Below are 20,559 nucleotides of genomic sequence, written 5' to 3' on the forward strand. Positions count from 1 at the left end.
AGAGAAATACAGATTGCATGCAATATTAAAACTAACATTGCAGATGATGCTAATACCTCTAAAAATGCTGTGTGTGCCTGTATATGCATGTGAACGTAAAGAATTATCTTCTACTCACCGAGACTGTATTTAATTGATCAAAATGCTGTAAAAGCAGTAATATTGTGAAATGTATTGAAATTTATATACATATATGTATCTGTGTGTGTGTGTGTAATATATATTGACCCTGGACCACAAAACCAGTCATAAGGGTAAATTTTTCAAAATGAAGTTCTGAATAAATGAAAAGCTGAATAAATAAGCTTTTCATTGATGTTTGTTACGATAGGACAATATTTGGCCGAGATACAACTATTTGAAAATCTGGAATCTGAGGGTGCAAAAAATTTAAATATTGAGAAAATCGCCTTTAAATTTGTCCAAATGAAGTACTTAGCAACGCATATTACTAATCAAAAATTAAGTTTTGATATATGAACAGTAGGAAATTTACAAAATATCTTCATGGAACACGATCTTTACTTAATATCCTAATGATTTTTGGCATAAAAGAAAACTCATTTTGACCCATACAGTGTATTTTTGGCTATTGCTACAAATATACCCCAGCGACTTAAGACTGGTTTTGTGGTCCAGGGTCACACACACACATATATATATATACACACATTAGTTTGGAAGCTGAATATATATATATATATATATATATATACATACATACATACATACATACATACATGCGCAACTCAACACACAATTAATATAAAAACAAACATTCACATTGATTTCCTGTATTTCAGCTTTCAAATGGAAAAGCTGCATTTAAAAGCAACAAAAGACTTCCACAAACTAGGAAATTAAATGTTTCTGTGCTGTTCTTTATATGGCTCTGAATGGTTTTTTTGTTGTTGTCATTTTAGCTCAGTCGCTCGTAAAATGAAATGGAAATTAGTGAGATGGAAAAGCAAAGAAAAATAGCCTAAAAAGAGTTCTTGTCATTAGCTTTGTGTGTGGCATCTCTTAGTGAATATCTGTTGTAGATCAGAGCTCGACTGTAGAATATGAGTGTCTATAAACATCACTCAAAAACAAACTTTACTGTTTATGGGGTTTTCACTGCATATCCGTTATATATCCGTGTAATATCTTGGCGCCACTTTGACTCTCGTAACTCGTCAGTTATTAGAACTGTTTAGAAACCGCATCTAGTTCACAGATGTGAAACCTAATGCAGGGAGGTAAATAAATAAAATTAAGTGTAAGTGTTGCACTTTGCCAGACAGGAAGACCCCCGACCACTGAGAGAGATCACATTTGCTGATTTGACTTCATTAGCATGTTCCTCGTGTCTCTCTGAGGCAGAATGCAGCCAAGAGCACTTGTGGTGGGTGAGACGACACTCCAAAAACTGATGTAGTGAGCCCACATTGATGAGAGAAAGAGAGAGAGAGTGAAAGAAAGAGAGAAGCACTAGAGCACATCATGTTGTCTCTCCACTGATGGACAAATAGATCAAGTGGCTTGCCTCAAAGTCACTATGGACTCACTCCATCAAAGACACGGGGGGAAAAAGCAGGATGAGAAGAGAGAAAAGGAAAAAGCTGAGTGACAAATGAAGAATCGCAAGGAAGAGGGATAGAATGAGATCTCACCGTCTGTGGAGCATCCTGTGGATCCGTCGCTGGAGCAGTACCTCATCTCAATCCGCTGTCTCCCTACTTCTAGCAGGCTGGGCTCCGGGACCCTCGCCTTACAGGTGTACCTGAACCGCTGCTCGTAATGGCCTCCATTGTCTGAGATATTCACTGGTGTCCATGGGGTCCAGGGAGTGGTCTTCTTTAGATCCGGGCAAGGGAGGGTATTACAGGACTGGAATTCCTGGACAAACCAGCAAAATATATAATTATGCATTTTATTCTTTAAATAATCAATACAATACTTTATATAATCAATCAATACAATATATTATAATATTTCAGTAGCATTTCATATTGTCTATATTTCTGAATTATAAAATATAGAATTGATTATAGAATTATTATAAAAGTTATTTAAAAAAGATTAAAATAAAATATTTAATTAGAAATGCTAATCTTTATAAAGAATATGTAATGTACTTTGATTAAAAAACAGTAAAAACAGCAGTACTGTGAAATATTATTATAATTTAAAATGAATACAATTACTGCAGTCTTCAGTGTCACATGATCCTTCAGAAAGCATTCTAATATGATTTCTGAAGGATATTACAATACTGCTCACTAATATTGGAACCCTTGGTAAATATGAGCTAAGTTGGCTGTGAAAATAAATCTGCATTGTTTATCCTTTTGATCTTTCATTCCAAAAATTTACAAAATTCTAATCTTTCATTGAAGTAAAACAATGGAAAGTGGGGGAAACTCACATTATGAAATAAATGTTTTTCTCTAGTTCACGTTAGCCACAGTTATTGGCACCCAATTATTGCAACGTCCTTTTCCCATGATAACAGCTCTGAGTTTTCTCCTATAATGCCTGATGAGTTTGGAGAACACCTGATAAAAGATCAGAGACCATCAGAGACCAGAATCTCTCCAAATCCTTCAGATTTACAGCTTCTTCTCTTCAGTTCTGTAGGGTTCAGGTCAGAGAACTGAGACAGCCATGGCAGAAGCTTCATTTTGTGCTCAGTGACCCATTTTTGTGTTGATTTTGATGTTTGTTTTGGTTCATTGTCTTGACGGAAGATCCAAACATGGCCCATTATAAGATTTCTAACAGAGGCAGTCATTGATATTTGAGAGAATCCATGATGCCATGCATCTCAACAAGATGTCCAGGACCTCCGGCAGAAAAACAGGTCAACAACATTAAAGATCCAGCAGTATATTTAACCGTGGACATGGGGTACTTTTTATCCCTGTTTGTACAAAACTCATCTGGTGGGTTTGCTGCCAAAAAGCTCTTTTTTAGTTTCATCTGACCATAGAAGCCAGTGCCATTTGAAGTTCCAGTCGTGTCTGATAACTGAATATGCTGGAGTTTGTTTTTGGATGAGCCAGGAGTTTTTTTCTTGAAACCCATTTGAACAACATGTGGTGATGTAGGGGCTGTTTGATATACAGTGAGGAAAATAAGTATTTGAACACCCTGCTATTTTGCAAGTTCTCCCACTTAGAAATCATGGAGGGGTCTGAAATTGTCATCGTAGGTGCATGTCCACTGTGAGAGACATAATCTAAAAAAAATCCAGAAATCACAATGTATGATTTTTAACTATTTATTTGTATGATACAGCTGCAAATAAGTATTTGAACACCTGTCTATCAGCTAGAATTCTGACCCTCAAAGACCTGTTAGTCTGCCTTTAAAATGTCCACCTCCACTCCATTTATTATCCTAAATTAGATGCACCTGTTTGAGGTCGTTAGCTGCATAAAGACACCTGTCCACCCCATACAATCAGTAAGAATCCAACTACTAACATGGCCAAGACCAAAGAGCTGTCCAAAGACACTAGAGACAAAATTGTACACCTCCACAAGGCTGGAAAGGGCTACGGGAAATTGCCAAGCAGCTTGGTGAAAAAGGTCCACTGTTGGAGCAATCATTAGAAAATGGAAGAAGCTAAACATGACTGTCAATCTCCCTCGGACTGGGGCTCCATGCAAGATCTCACCTCGTGGGGTCTCAATGATCCTAAGAAAGGTGAGAAATCAGCCCAGAACTACACGGGAGGAGCTGGTCAATGACCTGAAAAGAGCTGGGACCACCGTTTCCAAGGTTACTGTTGGTAATACACTAAGACGTCATGGTTTGAAATCATGCATGGCACGGAAGGTTCCCCTGCTTAAACCAGGCCTGACTTAAGTTTGCCAATGACCATTTGGATGATCCAGAGGAGTCATGGGAGAAAGTCATGTGGTCAGATGAGACCAAAATATAACTTTTGGTCATAATTCCACTAAACGTGTTTGGAGGAAGAAGAATGATGAGTACCATCCCAAGAACACCATCCCTACTGTGAAGCATGGGGTGGTAGCATCATGCTTTGGGGTGTTTTTCTGCACATGGGACAGGGCGACTGCACTGTATTAAGGAGAGGATGACCGGGGCCATGTATTGCAGATTTTGGGGAACAACCTCCTTCCCTCAGTTAGAGCATTGAAGATGGGTCGAGGCTGGGTCTTCCAACATGACAATGACCAAGCACACAGCCAGGATAACCAAGGAGTGGCTCTGTAAGAAGCATATCAAGGTTCTGGCGTGGCCTAGCCAGTCTCCAGACCTAAACCCAATAGAGAATCTTTGGAGGAGCTCAAAGCCAGAAACCTGACTGATCTAGAGAAGATCTGTGTGGAGGAGTGGGCCAAAATCCCTCCTGCAGTGTGTGCAAACCTGGTGAAAACTACAGGAAACGTTTGACCTCTGTAATTGCAAACAAAGGCTACTGTACCAAATATTAACATTGATTTTCTCAGGTGTTCAAATACTTATTTGCAGCTGTATCATACAAATAAATAGTTAAAAATCATACATTGTGATTTCTGGATTTTTTTTAGATTATGTCTCTCACAGTGGACATGCACCTACGATGACAATTTCAAACCCCTCCATGATTTCTAAGTGGGAGAACTTGCAAAATAGCAGGGTGTTCAAATACTTATTTTCCTCACTGTATATATTTTTTAGGCTTTCTGACTCCAAGACTCAACTAATCTCTGCAATTCTCCAGCTGTGGTCCTTGGAGAGTCTTTGGGCACTCAAACTCTCCTCCTCACCGTGCATTAGGACGATATAGACACACGTCCTCTTCCAGGCAGATTTGTAACATCTTTAGTTGATTGGAACCTCTTAATTATTGCCCTAATGGTGGAAATGGGGATTTTCAATGCTTTAGCTCTTTTCTTACAGCCACTTTCTATTTTGTGAAGCTCAACAATCTTGTTCTGCACTCCTTGCGATGGATGACTAAGGGAATTTGGGCTTTGTGTTCCTCATATTTATAATCATGTGGAACAGCAAGTCATGGCTGGACAATTTCATGCTCCTAGTCACCCTGGTAAGCTAAAAAATATAAATATGAATGGTAATACATTCCAGAGATATTTTACTCATAAGAATGTCTAGGGGTGCCAATAATGGTAGCTAACATGCATTGGAGAAAAACATTTATTTCATAATGTGAGTTTCCCCCCACTTTAAATTGTTTTACTTCAACAAACGTTTAGAATTTAGTCAATTTTTTGAATGAAAGATCAAAAAGATAAATGATTCAGATTTATTTTCACAGCCGCCTTTGCGCATATTTACCAAGGGTGCCAATATTAGTGAGCAGCACTGTATATTATATATATATATAATATTATAGCAATTATTATTGGTTGTCAATAATCAGTAATGGTTCTTATTATTATCAATGCTGAAAACAGTTTTTGTTGCTTAATATTTTTGTGGAAATTATGATACATTTTATTTAATTTATTTATACTGTACATTTAATTCATTTCAATTGTAATTCAAAAGAACAATATTAAAATAAATTACACACACACACACACACACATACTTTTTGTGTAATAGTGTAATACAGTTTTCACAAAAATATGAATAAACTGTTTGCAACATTGATAATAATAAGAACCATTATTAATAACTAAGTACAAATAATGATAGCTAATAACTGATCACCAAATCAGCATATTATAATTTCTGAAGGATCATGTGGCTGGATTAATAATTATACAATTTTACACACACACACACACACACACACACACACACACACACACACTGTATTTTGTATAGGCTTTATGGACAGATTGTGAGTGACTCTTGAAGGACCAGCATCACATCCTCTTGTACCACTGTTTGAAGAATTTATCTTCCAGAATCTGGCAGTAAGTTTTGGGAGCTCATTTTAGTTCATCTCCTATCCTGAAAAGTCTGTCTTGCAGGATTGATTAAAAATGAGCTCCTAAAACTTACTGCCAGATTCTGGAAGATAAATTCTTCAAACAGTGGCACAAGAGGATATGATTCTGGTCCTTCAAGAGTCACTCACAACTTATCTTCATGTATTTCACAACACTTCAGCATGTTATTCTTATTAAGTGAGGGCCATTTTAAAGAATTTTTTACCCAAGCAAAGTCTCTGAGAACCTGACACCTTGTAATTCTGGAGACTCCAGGAAGGTTGCAGTTCTGGAAAATGATGGTGCTGGAGACTAAATGGTTCCTGATGGTTTCTCACCTAATTCTTCACCTTAATTCTTAATTCTTTTGCAGTTAACGTGTCTTTTCCTCTCCACCTGTTTTTTCTGACCTTGCTGACCCAATGAGCATTTCGCTGCCCAATGGTCATGCCTTAACTTTGCTAATTCTATTATTGCATTAGTATTGCATCCTTCTCATGGGCATTTAATAATTTTTTAACTTTTATTCTTGAGTTCAATCTCTTTTTTGGCTCATTTTATCTGTAAAGGAAAACCTGCCTAATAATTCTGCACACCTGAAATAAGAAGTTTCTGACAATCAGCCTTCATGGACAATTATACATCACTTATAAATGATTAAATACAAAATCAATAGTAGTTATTAAGATTGATGTGGTTTGGAATTGGTAAAATGTTCTTGGAAAAAGAAATATGACCAGAATATCAACTTGCCTAATAATTCTGCACACACTGTATATATATATATATATATATATATATATATATATATATATATATATATATATATATATATATATGAAGAGTTCAGATGCAAAAGCCTCTAAGTGCCATCTGAAATTTTCATCTAAACTGAGCATTTTTATCAGGCTGCTATGTTTAGGTTCATTAATTTTACTCTAATGGCAATGTATAGGTCCTTTTTTATGCAATTAAAGTAAAATAACTGAACATAAATATAGGAGCCTGATAAAAATGGTCATTTTAGAAGAAAATTTCAGATGGCATTTAGAGGCTTTTGCATCTGAACTCTTCATATATATATATATATATATATATATATATATATTTTTTTTTTTTTACATTTATGCTGAGAATGATCCTTGGTGATTTGTTTCTATTTTGCAGGCGTGTATGAAATATTTCCATTGCGCTCTTTGCTGAACATGGCAAGTCGCAAACAAGTCAAGCAGAAAAGGTCATTGATCAAGTTTAATTTATGGCCCGTGAGGAGAAAAAGGTTCTGAAATATGAGGGAATAAATAAGCAGCACATTTTACACAAGCTAAATGACATTTCGATTTGAATGGAAGCTCAAAGGACTGACAAAAAAGACAAAAATTGTCACTGGCATGGGACAGTTCAAATGAGCGCTGTCTGTTCTAACATCTCGTCCGAGTCTGGTGGGGACTTGCAGCAAACCTCTTAAATTCTTGATCATTTTATTGCATTTCTATAATTGATATGACATCTACACTGCCTGAATCCTTGATCTGTACCAGCAGTTATGAGCTTTCAATCCTTCGATTTATGATAATGTAGAGCGTCTTCTGATACCAGTGTCTAGCACTCGAGGCAGTCAGATTCATGTCCTGACACCTTAATAAATTCGCCTGAAACAAGGAGCTATAGATTTCCTGTAAATCATATGTGTTCATTTGGTGGAGTGGGGAGCTGTGTCCATTCTCGCTGCATTTATTTATGCTTAATAGACCTTGAATGACTGCCAGACCTTGGCAAAATAAGATAAAAGTCCTTTTTGTTCATCCGTCAATCTGTCAGACGGAGGAGAGCTGATGTGAAGCGCTCAGACGGCTGTCTACCTCCCCTCCCCTCCCTGTACTTGTCTCTTCTCACCTCTCTCCCAAGGACGGGGAGCAGCCGAGGTTAAGATATGGAAAAGTTTAGGAATTGTTTGCTGTGCGATCTGACCACCTGTTTTCGTTTTCAAAGTCTCTTTGTTAATATTTAATAACGGTTTATAAATATGATGAAATCAAATGAGCTGACTCAACACTTTTTACCCCACTGAGCATCAACACTTCAGCTAGAAAGGCTCTAACAGAGAACTTTGCAGTCTGTTTTCTCAGAGACAAAGGACAGTGTTGGGTGTTAGTGTTGTGCTTGTGTGACTACGCATAGAGAAATGTTCATGCTAGGCTGCACTCTCTCAGAGCACAAAAGCAAAACGAGTTACCCAATAATTACATGGTTCCATTAAACACTCAATGTCTGGAGGCCTCCACAAATGAACAAACTACAAGTACAAGCTGTATTAAGTCTATAGTTATGTAAACATGCCGTTAAAATATTAAAGAACCTGGTTCTTTAGCTTTCGCTTTTTATCACTGTGAGAGACAAGTATGATGGAAAATTGCAAAAGGTTTTAGCACACTACATTTATTTGAAATAAATTATATATCATTTATATTTACTTATGTGTGAGTAAACGCGCACACACACACACACACATACACGTATATATTCTGTACATTACAAAAATATGCAGTGATATTTAATTATATAAAACACATACATAGAATACGGACAGAAACTGAAACTCATATTGCATAAGCTGTAGTTTGCCATTTTTTGGAAAATAATTAAACTCCTAATTTAATGATTCATTAAATTCTGTAAGTGTAATGATTTAATGATAATTATGCATTATTTATGTAATTTTAATGTTCTATGTTGAATATAATAAAATTTCTTTCTGAAGCTCATTTTTATAATGTCTATTTGATGCTCTCTTTTAACACAATTATGAATTATGTTTTTTAATATATATATGCTATTCTTTATAAAGAACATGTAAGCATTAAATTGATTAAAAATACAGTAAAAGCAGCAATATTTTGAAATATTATTATATATTTTAAATGAATACCGTTACCCCACTCTTCTGTATCACATGATCCTTCATAAATCATTCTAATATGCTGATTATTGTTGCTTCATATTTTTGGTGGAAATTATGATACATTTTATTTTAATTCAATTTATTTAAAATGTAATTCAAAAGAACTGTATTAAAATAAATTACATACATATAATTTTTTTTTGTGTAATAGTGTATAAATAATGAAACTTCTTATATAATGATTAATTAAATAAATGTAATGATTTCATGACAGTCAGGCATTATTTATGCAATTGTAATGTTTTATGTTCTATGTTGAATTATAAATAAATACACACACACACACACACACACACACACACACATATATATATATATATATATATATATATATATATATACACACACACACACACACACACACACATACAGTACAGGTATAGGATGTATTGTACTGCATTGTATATATGTATTTTATATTTATAATTTTAAGTATATAATTTTGTAGAATAGATGGATTATAATAGATTATAATTTATTATCATAGCAGAGGAACCTGTCTGATCTGAAATGTCTGATTACTTATAAAAGTAATATCACACCTCTCCTCAAGAGCCTGTAGGATTTGAGGTATCTGTAGCACGAATGGTGCGGGACTGGGTGAAAAAACAAACACTTCGATAGTCTTTCTGGTTTCCAATAAAACAACTTATAAGCATCCATCAGAAAATTCATAAACTTTCATTCGCTGCAAAGCATCCCTGCAAAAAGATCTCTCTTGGAGGGTATTAGGTGAAAATCATACTGCAGCAGAATGCTGTGGTGCTGATGCTACATTGGACTCAGTGAGGTAGATGTTCTCACCAGCTGGGCGAACGCCTACATATGAGCAGCACATCATAATGGTGATTTTTAACGGTGTTGATTTACGCAGCCTGATGCTTGTGAACCATCCCTCCCATGTTGTCTGAAATTTGAAAATTTGACATGACCTACATCAAACAAAATCAATCATATTTTTTTGTCGATAATGATGTTATGTGTGTACACCCTCTCAGATTGTTTGCGCTCGTTCCCCCTCCTCTATCATTACTCATCCCGCTCACGTTTTTCATTTCTATAATTCTCCATCCATCTCACTTTATCTGCCTCTTCCTTTCCCTAATTCTCTATTGTTCCATTCTTGTTTTCCCGCCGACAGTCTATTCATTATCCCCTACACTCTCCATCTTTTTCAGACTTCGAACTCCCCTTTTTCATCATCAGAATTACCGTATTACCTAAAGTTCTTGTCCGTCACTAATGCGTTATGGGTAGAGAAGGCAGGGGTTAGGGGATGCCCTTATGAAGCTCTGCTGGTCCCCGTTCAGTCTCCAGGCATCTGCTGACTAATGAGTAATCCCACCCGTGCTCTCTGGAGCTTTCTAACATCATTACATCCACTCTGCACACACACACAGCCCTCAATCCTTTGTGTCCACACAAAAATACAGCGTATCAGCAAGTACGTGTGTGTTGGTCGTAATTGGTCGTTCTACGGCTCACATCTTTGACACTATATGCCCCCGACTCCACAGAGATACGCAGCCTCTAGTATGTTTTACAGAAAACAACAAACTCCAATCCATTACGCAGGTGTCGCTGATTGCATTCATTACCGGCGGTTCACCTGAGACACACCGGCTGGCCGTTCCACAATGGACCACCAAGACAAATAGTCTCAATTATTAGTACAGAAAAGCACACAATCAGTCAAGCAAGACTACGGAGCGCGATACATTCCGTCAGGGGGCCTAATGAAAAATGCTGTCATTTGGGAATGTTCAAATTCCCCGGAGAAAACTTGTCTCTGTATGACCACAGTGTCGGGTAAATTAATACCCACACTGCACAGTCATCGTAGAGAAATGGGATGCAGGGTTTTTTTATGGGCTGCGGATGGTTTTATGTAGTAGTTGGAAATATATTTGAAAGAAATTAATAAAGAAACTCAAGAACTCTCAGAAGATCATCCAAATGCCGTCATAAGAGATAAAACTTCTGAGGCACTGACTTGCACAGGAGGTACACATAGGCCTTGATTTAGTATAAAATAAAAGTTATTAATTTATATGTGTATTTTAGGTGACTTAATAAGAATAATTGTGCAAATGACCAAGCTATTTGGAAAAATCATTTAAAAGGAGGTTTTTGTATGTGGTAGTTGTACTAAATGTTAGTTACTAACGACATTTATTTTATTTTAATTATTAATTTTATTTGATATACAGTTATTAAGGCTAGTGGCTCTCAACCAGGTGGCCTCAGAAAATGTACAAAGGGGCAGAACAATTACTTAAATGTATTACTTTAAATTTATTTAAACAAATAACAATATTAATGTAAGTAAATTTACTTAATTAAAATATTACAGGTACTTAATTTAAAACACACATTTTAACAATTTATTTAAATCCACTTAAAAGAAATACTCTACAGGGATATAAATATTACAGATGCAGTTAAACACGTACACAAAAATCTTGGACCAGTGGCAAATAATAGATATTCACAATATTAAGCATATCACTCAGTTGTTATGGATATAAATAACAACGTCTCCGCCATATATGACGGCTACCTAAGATAGCAGACAAAGCACAGTACTTTGATAACCTTTTAGCCCTCTTTTTGGGCATCCCAAGTTGTTGAAGCCCTCTTACAACCAGCCTGTGTGTGTGTCCTAAACTGCCAAATATGAAAACAAACAATCGGCACCAATAACCTATCTCTGAAATAATATTTAGGAGTGGTTGGTATTTAATGACTTTAGTCATAAAAGCTTCCTCCATACTAGAGTCAAAGGTGCATGCCACCTCCAAAACAAACACCTCTCTACACTCCTCATTAATCACAACAACATCTGGTGTATTCGCAAACAGACGAGAAAACATTTCTGAATTATTATTGAGATACTGAAACATACTGTAGATGGTTTTACACAAGAATGTTTGTATGTTCTTACTAAAGGTGATAAATGATTTGATATGTCTTTCACTATAAGGTCCACTATTCTGTCGTGGCGGGCTATGTACATTCCCTTGTAAGCATGGCAGCCATTCAAGATGTGTGGCAGTGTTTCAGTGATCTGTTCTGTAGTGTGATGCAAACAATGAGGAACCTGAGTTGTAGGAAACCAGATAGAAAGGTTGAGTCTAGTAGGGAGAACTTGTAATTTGGCTTTTACTGTGAAATTAATAATGTTCTCATTGAGTGCAGTATTCTTCAGAAATGAATGTGAAACAGAATGATCAGCACAGGGAAGACATGCAAGTTTTCCCTGAAGTTTCAGTCCAGTCCAGTGTTGTTTTTGTTGGTATTGATGTAATTGCAATAGAGTTCACCAGGCACCTGCAGATGTTAGTGGGTGGCTATAACCACCATAGCTGTTGCCTTGACATAGGTCAGGGGGTCGGTGATGATATCCTCCGAGACTCTCCGAGATACACACACACACAGACACAAACACAAACACAGACACACAGAGACACACACACACACACACGTTTGTTTTTGTGAAAAGTGGGGATATTCCATAGGCGTAATGGATTTTATACTGTACAAACTGTATGTGCTATTGCCCTACACCTAAACCTACCCCTTACAGGAAACTTTTTTTACTGCATTTTTACTTTCTCAAAAAAAAAAAAACCTCACTCTGTATGATTTATAAGCATTTTGAAAAATGGGGACATGGGGCAATGTCCTCATAAGTCACCTTCTCCTTGTAATACCTATGTCATACCTTTGTCATTATACAAATTTATATCCTCATTTGTCACAAAAATGCGCAAAATCAAAAAGGTATAACTGAATATTAAAAATGAAATATTTATTTTATTTTATTCGACCTCATTAACTGACTGATGATGACTGATGATTGATTTTATTCAACACAGTTCTTGAAACTTCAGTAATCACAAAATAAATTGTGGTTAATTCATATACTGACACTCCTAGTTTCTCTTAAGGAAAAGGCTTGAAAACAAGCTGTTTTGTCAGTTACAGCAGAAATACTGGACTAAATATCCTATATGATGGCATTCAAATATTGTGTTGTGTTATGTTGTGTTATTTATTTATTTATTTTTACTCAAAAAGTTTAAGAACCACAGATTATAACCTAAATATATATATACAGGTGCTGGTCATATAATTAGAATATCATCAAAAAGTTGATTTATTTCACTAATTCCATTCAAAAAGTGAAACTTGTATATTATATTCATTCATTACACACAGTCTGATATATTTCAAATGTTTATTTCTTTTAATTTTGATGATTAGAGCTTACAGCTCATGAAAGTAAAAAATCAGTATCTCAAAATATTAGAATATTACTTAAGACCAATACAAAGAAAGGATTTTTAGAAATCTTGGCCAACTGAAAAGTATGAAAATGAAAAGTATGAGCATGCACAGCACTCAATACTTAGTTGGGGCTCCTTTTGCCTGAATTACTGCAGCAATGCAGCGTGGCATGGAGTCGATCAGTCTGTGGCACTGCTCAGGTGTTATGAGAGCCCAGGTTGCTCTGATAGTGGCCTTCAGCTCATCTGCATTGTTGGGTCTGGTGTCTCTCATCTTCCTCTTGACAATACCCATAGATTCTCTATGGGGTTCAGGTCAGGCGAGTTTGCTGGCCAATCAAGCACAGTAACACTATGGTCATTGAACCAGCTTTTGGTACCTTTGGCAGTGTGGGCAGGTGCCAAGTCCTGCTGGAAAATGAAATCAGCATCTCCATAAAGCTTGTCAACAGAAGGAAGCATGACGTGCTCTATAATTTCCTGGTAGATGGCTGCGTTGACTGTGGACTTCAGAAAACACAGTGGACCAACACCAGCAGATGACATGGCAGCCCAAATCATCACTGACTGTGGAAACTTCACACTGGACTTCAAGCAGCCTCTCCACTCTTCCTTCAGACTCTGGGACCTTGATTTCCAAATGAAATGTAAAATTTACTTTCATCTGAAAAGAGGACTTTGGACCACTGAGCAACAGTCCAGTTCTTTTTCTCCACAGCCCAGTTAAGATGCTTCTGACATTGTCTCTGCTTCAGAAGTGGCTTGGTAGCCCTTTTCCTGAAGACGTCTGAGCGTGGTGACTCTTGATGCACTGACTCCAGCTTCAGTTCTCTCCTTGTGAAGCTCTCCCAAGTGTTTGAATCGGCTTTGCTTGACTGTATTCTCAAGTTTGCGGTCATCCCTGTTGCTTGTGCACCTTTTCCTACCCAAATTCTTCCTTCCAGTCAACTTTGCATTTAATATGCTTTGATACAGCACTCTGTAAACAGCCACACCTTTCAGTAATGACCTTCTGTGACTTACCCTCTTTGTGGAGGGTGTCAATGTTCGTCTTCTGGATCATTGCCAAGTCAGCAGTCTTCCCCATTATTGTGGTTTCAAAGAACAAGAGATACCCAGAATTTATACTGTAGGGATGGTCATTTATTCAAACTCAAATGTAAATATTCTAATATTTTGAGATACTGATTTTTACTTTCATGAGCTGTAAGCTCTAATCATCAAAATTAAAAGAAATAAACATTTGAAATATATCAGTCTGTGTGTAATGAATGAATATAATATACAAGTTTCACTTTTGAATGGAATTAGTGAAATAAATCAACTTTTGATGATATTCTAATTATATGACCAGCACCTGTATATATATTTACAAGAAATATATTGTATATAATGTTTTATTTTTAATAATATAATATAATATAATATAATATAATATAATATAGGTATTCATATACAGATTAAGGGCCAGATTTACTAACAGCTTGTGTCAGCGCAAACTGTCTTTTGCCGTTAAAATAGTATTGTCATGATTTACTAAAGACACGCAGTGAAGAATTAGCGCTAAATAGGCGTGGACACAGTTATTTTTGCACCTGACCTTATTTGTAGTAGTTTCTCTTTCAGACGTAAAATTTATTTGAGGAGAGTATTAAAATGAACCACGCAACGTGATTTACTAATGTTTGTGCACGTCAAATTACTGGTATTTAACGCCCCAAAAAAAGCATGTCTTAAAGCAGGTGGTAATTTGCGCTGCTCTTGGTATATTGCGCTGGTCATTATGGAAATTATCTGGCTGTGTTCTTTAATGTGCGCATTGACAGTAAATCACACGCAGAATTTTCCCCTCCCTTCGGCGCTTTTATGGAATTAAGCTCTAACACTAATTTGCCCTGTTTAGTAAATCTGTCACTTAATATTCTAAAATAAAAGTATTTTATATACATTTTTCAATTATAATGCATTATTCTATGAAATACATATGATATTATGGACCAGGTTTACTAACAGCGTGCGCCAGTGCAAACCGTCTTTTGGCGTTGTACTGTCAGGTTTTACTAAAGACGAATTAGTGACGAATTAGCGCTGAAAAGGCGTGGACACAGTTATTTTTGCGGCTGACCTTATTGAATATGCATTTGTAGGAGTTCCCCTTTCAGACGCAAAAGTGATAGGAGAGTATTCAAATGAATCATGCAACGTGTTATTACTGGTATTTGCGCCATAATTTAACGCCCCAAAAATGCATGTCTTAAACTGTTTTGTGTTTGAAATGGCTGCAATTATTGTTGCTAAGTGGAAGCCCCGGAGACAACAGAAAGCGCGTGGTAGAAGGGCGAGGTTTTTTTTCCACACGTATTAATTTATTTGCAATGCCAGAAGAACACATTATCCGAAAATATCATTTGCCAAGCCATGATATTTTTAACTTGCTTCAGGAAATAAAAGATGACTTGGAACCCTCTTGGAGTCACGCAATAGCAGGCCTATCAAAACTTCTAGCAAACCTTCATTTTTTGGCCACTGGTTCTTTTCAACGTACTGTAGCTTCTTTATTTATTTATTCTTTATTTGCGACTACACTAATTTGCACTGCGCTTGGTATATTGCGTAGGTCGATGTGTAAATGAAATGTTACGTCTGTGTTCTTTAATTTGCGCATTGCTAGTAAATCACCCGAAGAAATTTCCACGGCCATCGGCGCTGTTTTGGAACTGCACTCTCACGCTAATTTGCCCTGTTTAGTAAAACCGGCCCTATAACACTTGAAACTCCTGAAATTAAGTGAGAGCTTACTATCTGTGATGAGAAGTCGATTGAAATACCCAGGTACCCACGTGCAACACTCTTGAACTGGCAAATTCAGATTGGATAGAAGTGGACGATCTGAAGTTACATTTCACAAAAAATGCTGATTTAATTACGCTCGCAATGTGTCAGATGACATCTTGTGCATTCTAAAAAAAGAGTATATTTTTGGTATAAGACACCTTCTTATTTTTGCCATTACACAAATCTAATTAACACTAAGAAAAAGAGAAAAAAAACCTCTTAAATCATTACACTTAACACTGCACTTGACATATTCACAGATTTTCAGCCGCCCTAAGACAAAGTGACGGTAATGTTTGAATCTGATTATCAAAGCATCATTACACTGAACATTTGAAGGATCGCACAAACAGACAACCTATTAAGGGTTGCCAGGTACTCATTATTATGTTTCTGTCTACTCTGACACCTGGCTACATTCATGTGGGCTTTATCACTATCATTAAAGAGAGGTTACAAGCACTGTGACAAAGGAACCCCCTGTGAAATTACCAGCTGACTGACACATCATGTTTTTATTGTGTCTGACAAAACAACCACCAACTAGTACGGGAATTTTTCATAAAACGATAACAGCTGGTTGCACGTATACGGGCCATGCCAGAGTCTGGCAATCATCAGTAACAGAAATTAATACGAAGCTTGCTTGCTTAACTTCATGCTCACAGGGCACACAAATAGCACAAAAATCCAAATCAGGCAATGCACCACCCTGGTACCCACACACATATATAATTATATATATATCAACATGATGTTGCTGCCCTCACAGCCTTTGTGGCATTCCTAGGATACTTCAGCGTGTTGGTGTTTTCGGTGTTGTCTACATTGTGATGGATCTGAGGCAGCTGGCCTTGAGGCTAAACACGCACACAATTTGACAGAGCATTACCATTAGGACTCACAGGAACGTCTGAACTTTCTCTTAAGCCATTGTGTCTCCCAAGTGCCATTGATCAAGCGGCAAAGATCGAAATGGTTGACAGCCTTGATTTCTAAACTGGACAGATGTTATTATTCCTTACAAAAGAGTTTAAATAGCAAATGAACTATTTAAAGCTGTTCCAGATTCTCAAAATCACCCAAACCACTTCCACGAATGGCATGAACCGTGAACCGTGGTCATGTGAGCTGGACTTATTCTAAACTAGCAGCGAGTGGGTGACTGGTTTTAAAAGTAGAGTAAGAATATCAGAGCTTACTCATGAGTGGAAAATCCCAGCTTACTCTTGCAATGCTAATGCACATGGCAAGCTCCTCCCAGCTTTCCAAATGAGGAAAAGAATTTTGGAATTGCATATGCTCTCGACTAGTATAGTGTGTTTATGTAGATATATCCATATATGTGAACTACCGTTCAAAAATTTGCCGTCTAAAAATAATTTAATGTTTTTGAAAGTCTCTTATGTTCACCCAGACTGCTTCAAAAAATTACAGTAAAAACAGTAATATTGTGAAATATTATTAAAATTTAAAATAACTGTTTTCTATTTTAATATATTTTAAAACGTAATTTATTCCTGTGATGCAAAGCTGAATTTTCAGCATCATTACTCCAGGCTTCAGTGTCACATGATCCTTCAGAAATTATTCTAATATGCTTATTTGGTGCGCAAGAAACATTTCCTATTATCAATGTTAAAAACAGTTGTACTACTGTAAACTCTAATGCATTTTTATTAAGATTTTTTGATGAGTAGAAAGTAAAAAAATATCATTTATTTGAAATATTTTTGCTACCATATAAAAGTCTTGATTTTTGAACAATTTAATGCATCCTTGCTGAATAAAAGTATTAATTTCAGTCAAAAAAGAAAAAAGAAAAAGAAAAAGAAAAACTAGATATAAATCCACAGGAAAAAGTGTGCAACTTGTCTGGACTGAAATTATATGAACGCAACTTAAATTTAAGATAATAAATAATTAAGATAACTTGCACACCATAGAGTAGGCCATGATGCTTCCGCTATTAATTTTAGTGATATTTTAGTAATACAACCTATTAACACTAAACACACTTTTCATGTCCTGAGGTGCTCAAATCAGAAAAGGTCTCACAAACAAATTGAGTAATAATATGAAAGTGACATACAACGCTGCATCCAGGGCATTCGTTTCCATTCTCGCACGTTCGTCGCCGCGACTGGATCCCACCGCCGCATGGAACTGTGCAGCGCTCCCATGGAGACCATGCTGACCAATAGACATGTGGGGGGCAGGGCAGGTGCTCATTACAGTATCTAAAATAGATTGAAACAAACATTTCAGCATGCAAATAAACATTTATTCACAAACTCGTCTCCTAGTTATTCACTCAACCCATCCTGATTATGCAGTGGGTTCAATAATTGAATGAATCCTCTGAAGCACGAATTATTAAATCACAAAAAAAAAGTAAGAATATAATACATTTCAATCTCTTTCTCCATGTGAAATGGTTGTACATTACAATAGAAACTAATTGTAAACATTTCAAAAGTACCTCAAGCCATGATGAATTCATGCTGCCATATAAAAGAGCCATTTAAAAAATCCATGCACAAAGCAGGTTTTACCTTTAAACAAGGAAAAATATTGAATTCAACAGGTAGGAACTGCAAACATGAGATAATGACTGGCTAGCAGTTGTGTAGGTCTCCAAGGACAGGAAATGCCTAGGTTAACCTTAGTGTAATGAGCACTGATGGAGCAGTGTCTTATCTAAATGAGGTCTGCAGGCAGAGTGAGAGGGGGCTTTCTGGGCTCGTCTGTCCACTTGCAAAGCCAGACGTGTTGGCTGGAGGAGTAGTTGTAATTGAAAGGTAGTTGGTATAAAGGTAATTGGTATAAAGCATGATGATTGGGTACACACAGTCAATCATTCCAACTCTCATGTGGTCTCGCTGCAATCAGTGGATCTTTGTAAGGAAGCGAATAATAAATGAAGTCAGTTTCCTTTTGAAGATACGCTCATAACCAGAACAAAGGCTTGGAAAATGAATCAAAAAATAACCGCAGCCATCCTCTGCCTGTGATAACCCCAAACCAGAAAAAAATGAGTACAGATGTAAGCAGGATACAAATAAAGCAGGACATTCTGAACAAAGTCTTACTGATTTTAAGTGCTAAAAACACATCAAACCCGAAAGGTAACTGAAGTCATATTATTTTTATTTTATGTAATAGTGTAATAGTGTAGTGTAATATTCTGTAATTGTAATGTAATTAGAAAGGTATTACATGTATTTCAGCTGTGTACTGGTGGGTTAAATCAAACTAAGGTGCAGCTGGATAAGGTGTACAGTATAGATACACATGAAATACACTTAAGTACAATCTTGATACACTTTATTTTAAATAGCTTATGTCTGTGTACTTACATTTATAATTACAATGTTTAAGTCTGCAACACATATGTAACAATCTTTTGGTTACATAAGTACCTGTGTAACAGACCTGGTCTGTTACATATGTATAACAGTAGCTGCCTATTACATGTACATAATTACAAACTGTAAGTACAGGCTGTTCCATAACAGTTACATGGTAAGTACATTTTGTTTCATGTAAGTACAACGGCTACAACTAAGTACTTAATTAGGTAATTAATCTGTATTATGGACATCTTAAAATAAAGTGTTACCCAAAATTTCTATTTTCCTGTTCCTATTATTGCTGAAATTAATGCAACACTCTTCCTGCGAAAATAAAATGTTTGTATAAGGAAAGGAAGTCATGGTATAGCCTTCCATATGGGCAATATTTATCTGTACAACTGTAGAACACTTCAGGGAAATTACACAAGATGCATTTTTATTTTTCAAAAGAGATGTCTGATGATGTGTATAAAATAATTTATCCGTTTCAAATATGAAAAAGTATTCAAAAGTAGGAAGCGGTACACATTCCCATTGGAGAACCATTGATCAACTTTTTGTTATGTAGCGTGCAATAAAAAAGTGGAGAGATCCATATAAGAAAGATTTATAGCCAAGGGAAACCCACTGCCAATTTGCATATGCAAATAGTGTTCATTCAAATCGGATTTGCTAAGTTTAACAATTTTGCCCCTGTTCTGGCACAAAAAAGGAGAAAGAAACAAACGATCAAAAGAACAAGAAAAAAGTGGTAATTAATAGCACATTTGAGATGGTGTATGAAAAGAATGAGGGAGCATGTAAAAAACACATTCATTTATCAAATGGATTTCAAGCAGAACAAAGTACTGGAGTGTTGCAACAACAGTTCTTTTGCCTGCAGGCGTTCGGTCTTGTTTTTGAGAGTTTCTGAGCACAAATGGATGGGAGTTGCTGGCTCGGCATTTATAGACACCCTGTGCCGGGATAGATATATGGCTCTGGACCAGGGCTGGATTATGGACCAGGCCAGTGGGGCCACTGTCAGGGACTTCCAAAGCCTCAGGCTGCATGACCTGAGACTGTCAAAAATCAAAACTAGGGCCCACGGAACTTACAGAGAGAGTTGAACACTAGGCTCCAGGCCCTGGAGTGCGTAAAGTCCCTTGGAAACCTGTTGCGTTAAAATTATTAAGTAAATAATAAAAAAAAGTTAAGTGAACTTGACAATTCACTTA

The 20,559-nt window shown here is 36.4% G+C and overlaps 1 protein-coding gene across 2 annotated transcripts in view; it reads right to left on the reverse strand.

Moving 5' to 3' along the window:
• Positions 1-20,559, reverse strand: part of sema5a (sema domain, seven thrombospondin repeats (type 1 and type 1-like), transmembrane domain (TM) and short cytoplasmic domain, (semaphorin) 5A) — a 147,211-nt gene that overhangs the window by 20,188 nt on the left and 106,464 nt on the right. For both annotated transcript variants that reach the window (XM_058765617.1, XM_058765618.1), the window contains 2 exons: positions 18,079-18,226; positions 1,656-1,881 (listed from right to left, as the gene is read on the reverse strand). In XM_058765617.1, coding sequence (XP_058621600.1) covers positions 1,656-1,881; positions 18,079-18,226 — 374 coding nt within the window. The remainder of the gene's footprint in view (positions 1-1,655; positions 1,882-18,078; positions 18,227-20,559) is intronic.

The sequence above is a fragment of the Onychostoma macrolepis genome, chromosome 24, assembly GCF_012432095.1.
Source record: "Onychostoma macrolepis isolate SWU-2019 chromosome 24, ASM1243209v1, whole genome shotgun sequence".
Classification (NCBI taxonomy): domain Eukaryota; kingdom Metazoa; phylum Chordata; class Actinopteri; order Cypriniformes; family Cyprinidae; genus Onychostoma; species Onychostoma macrolepis.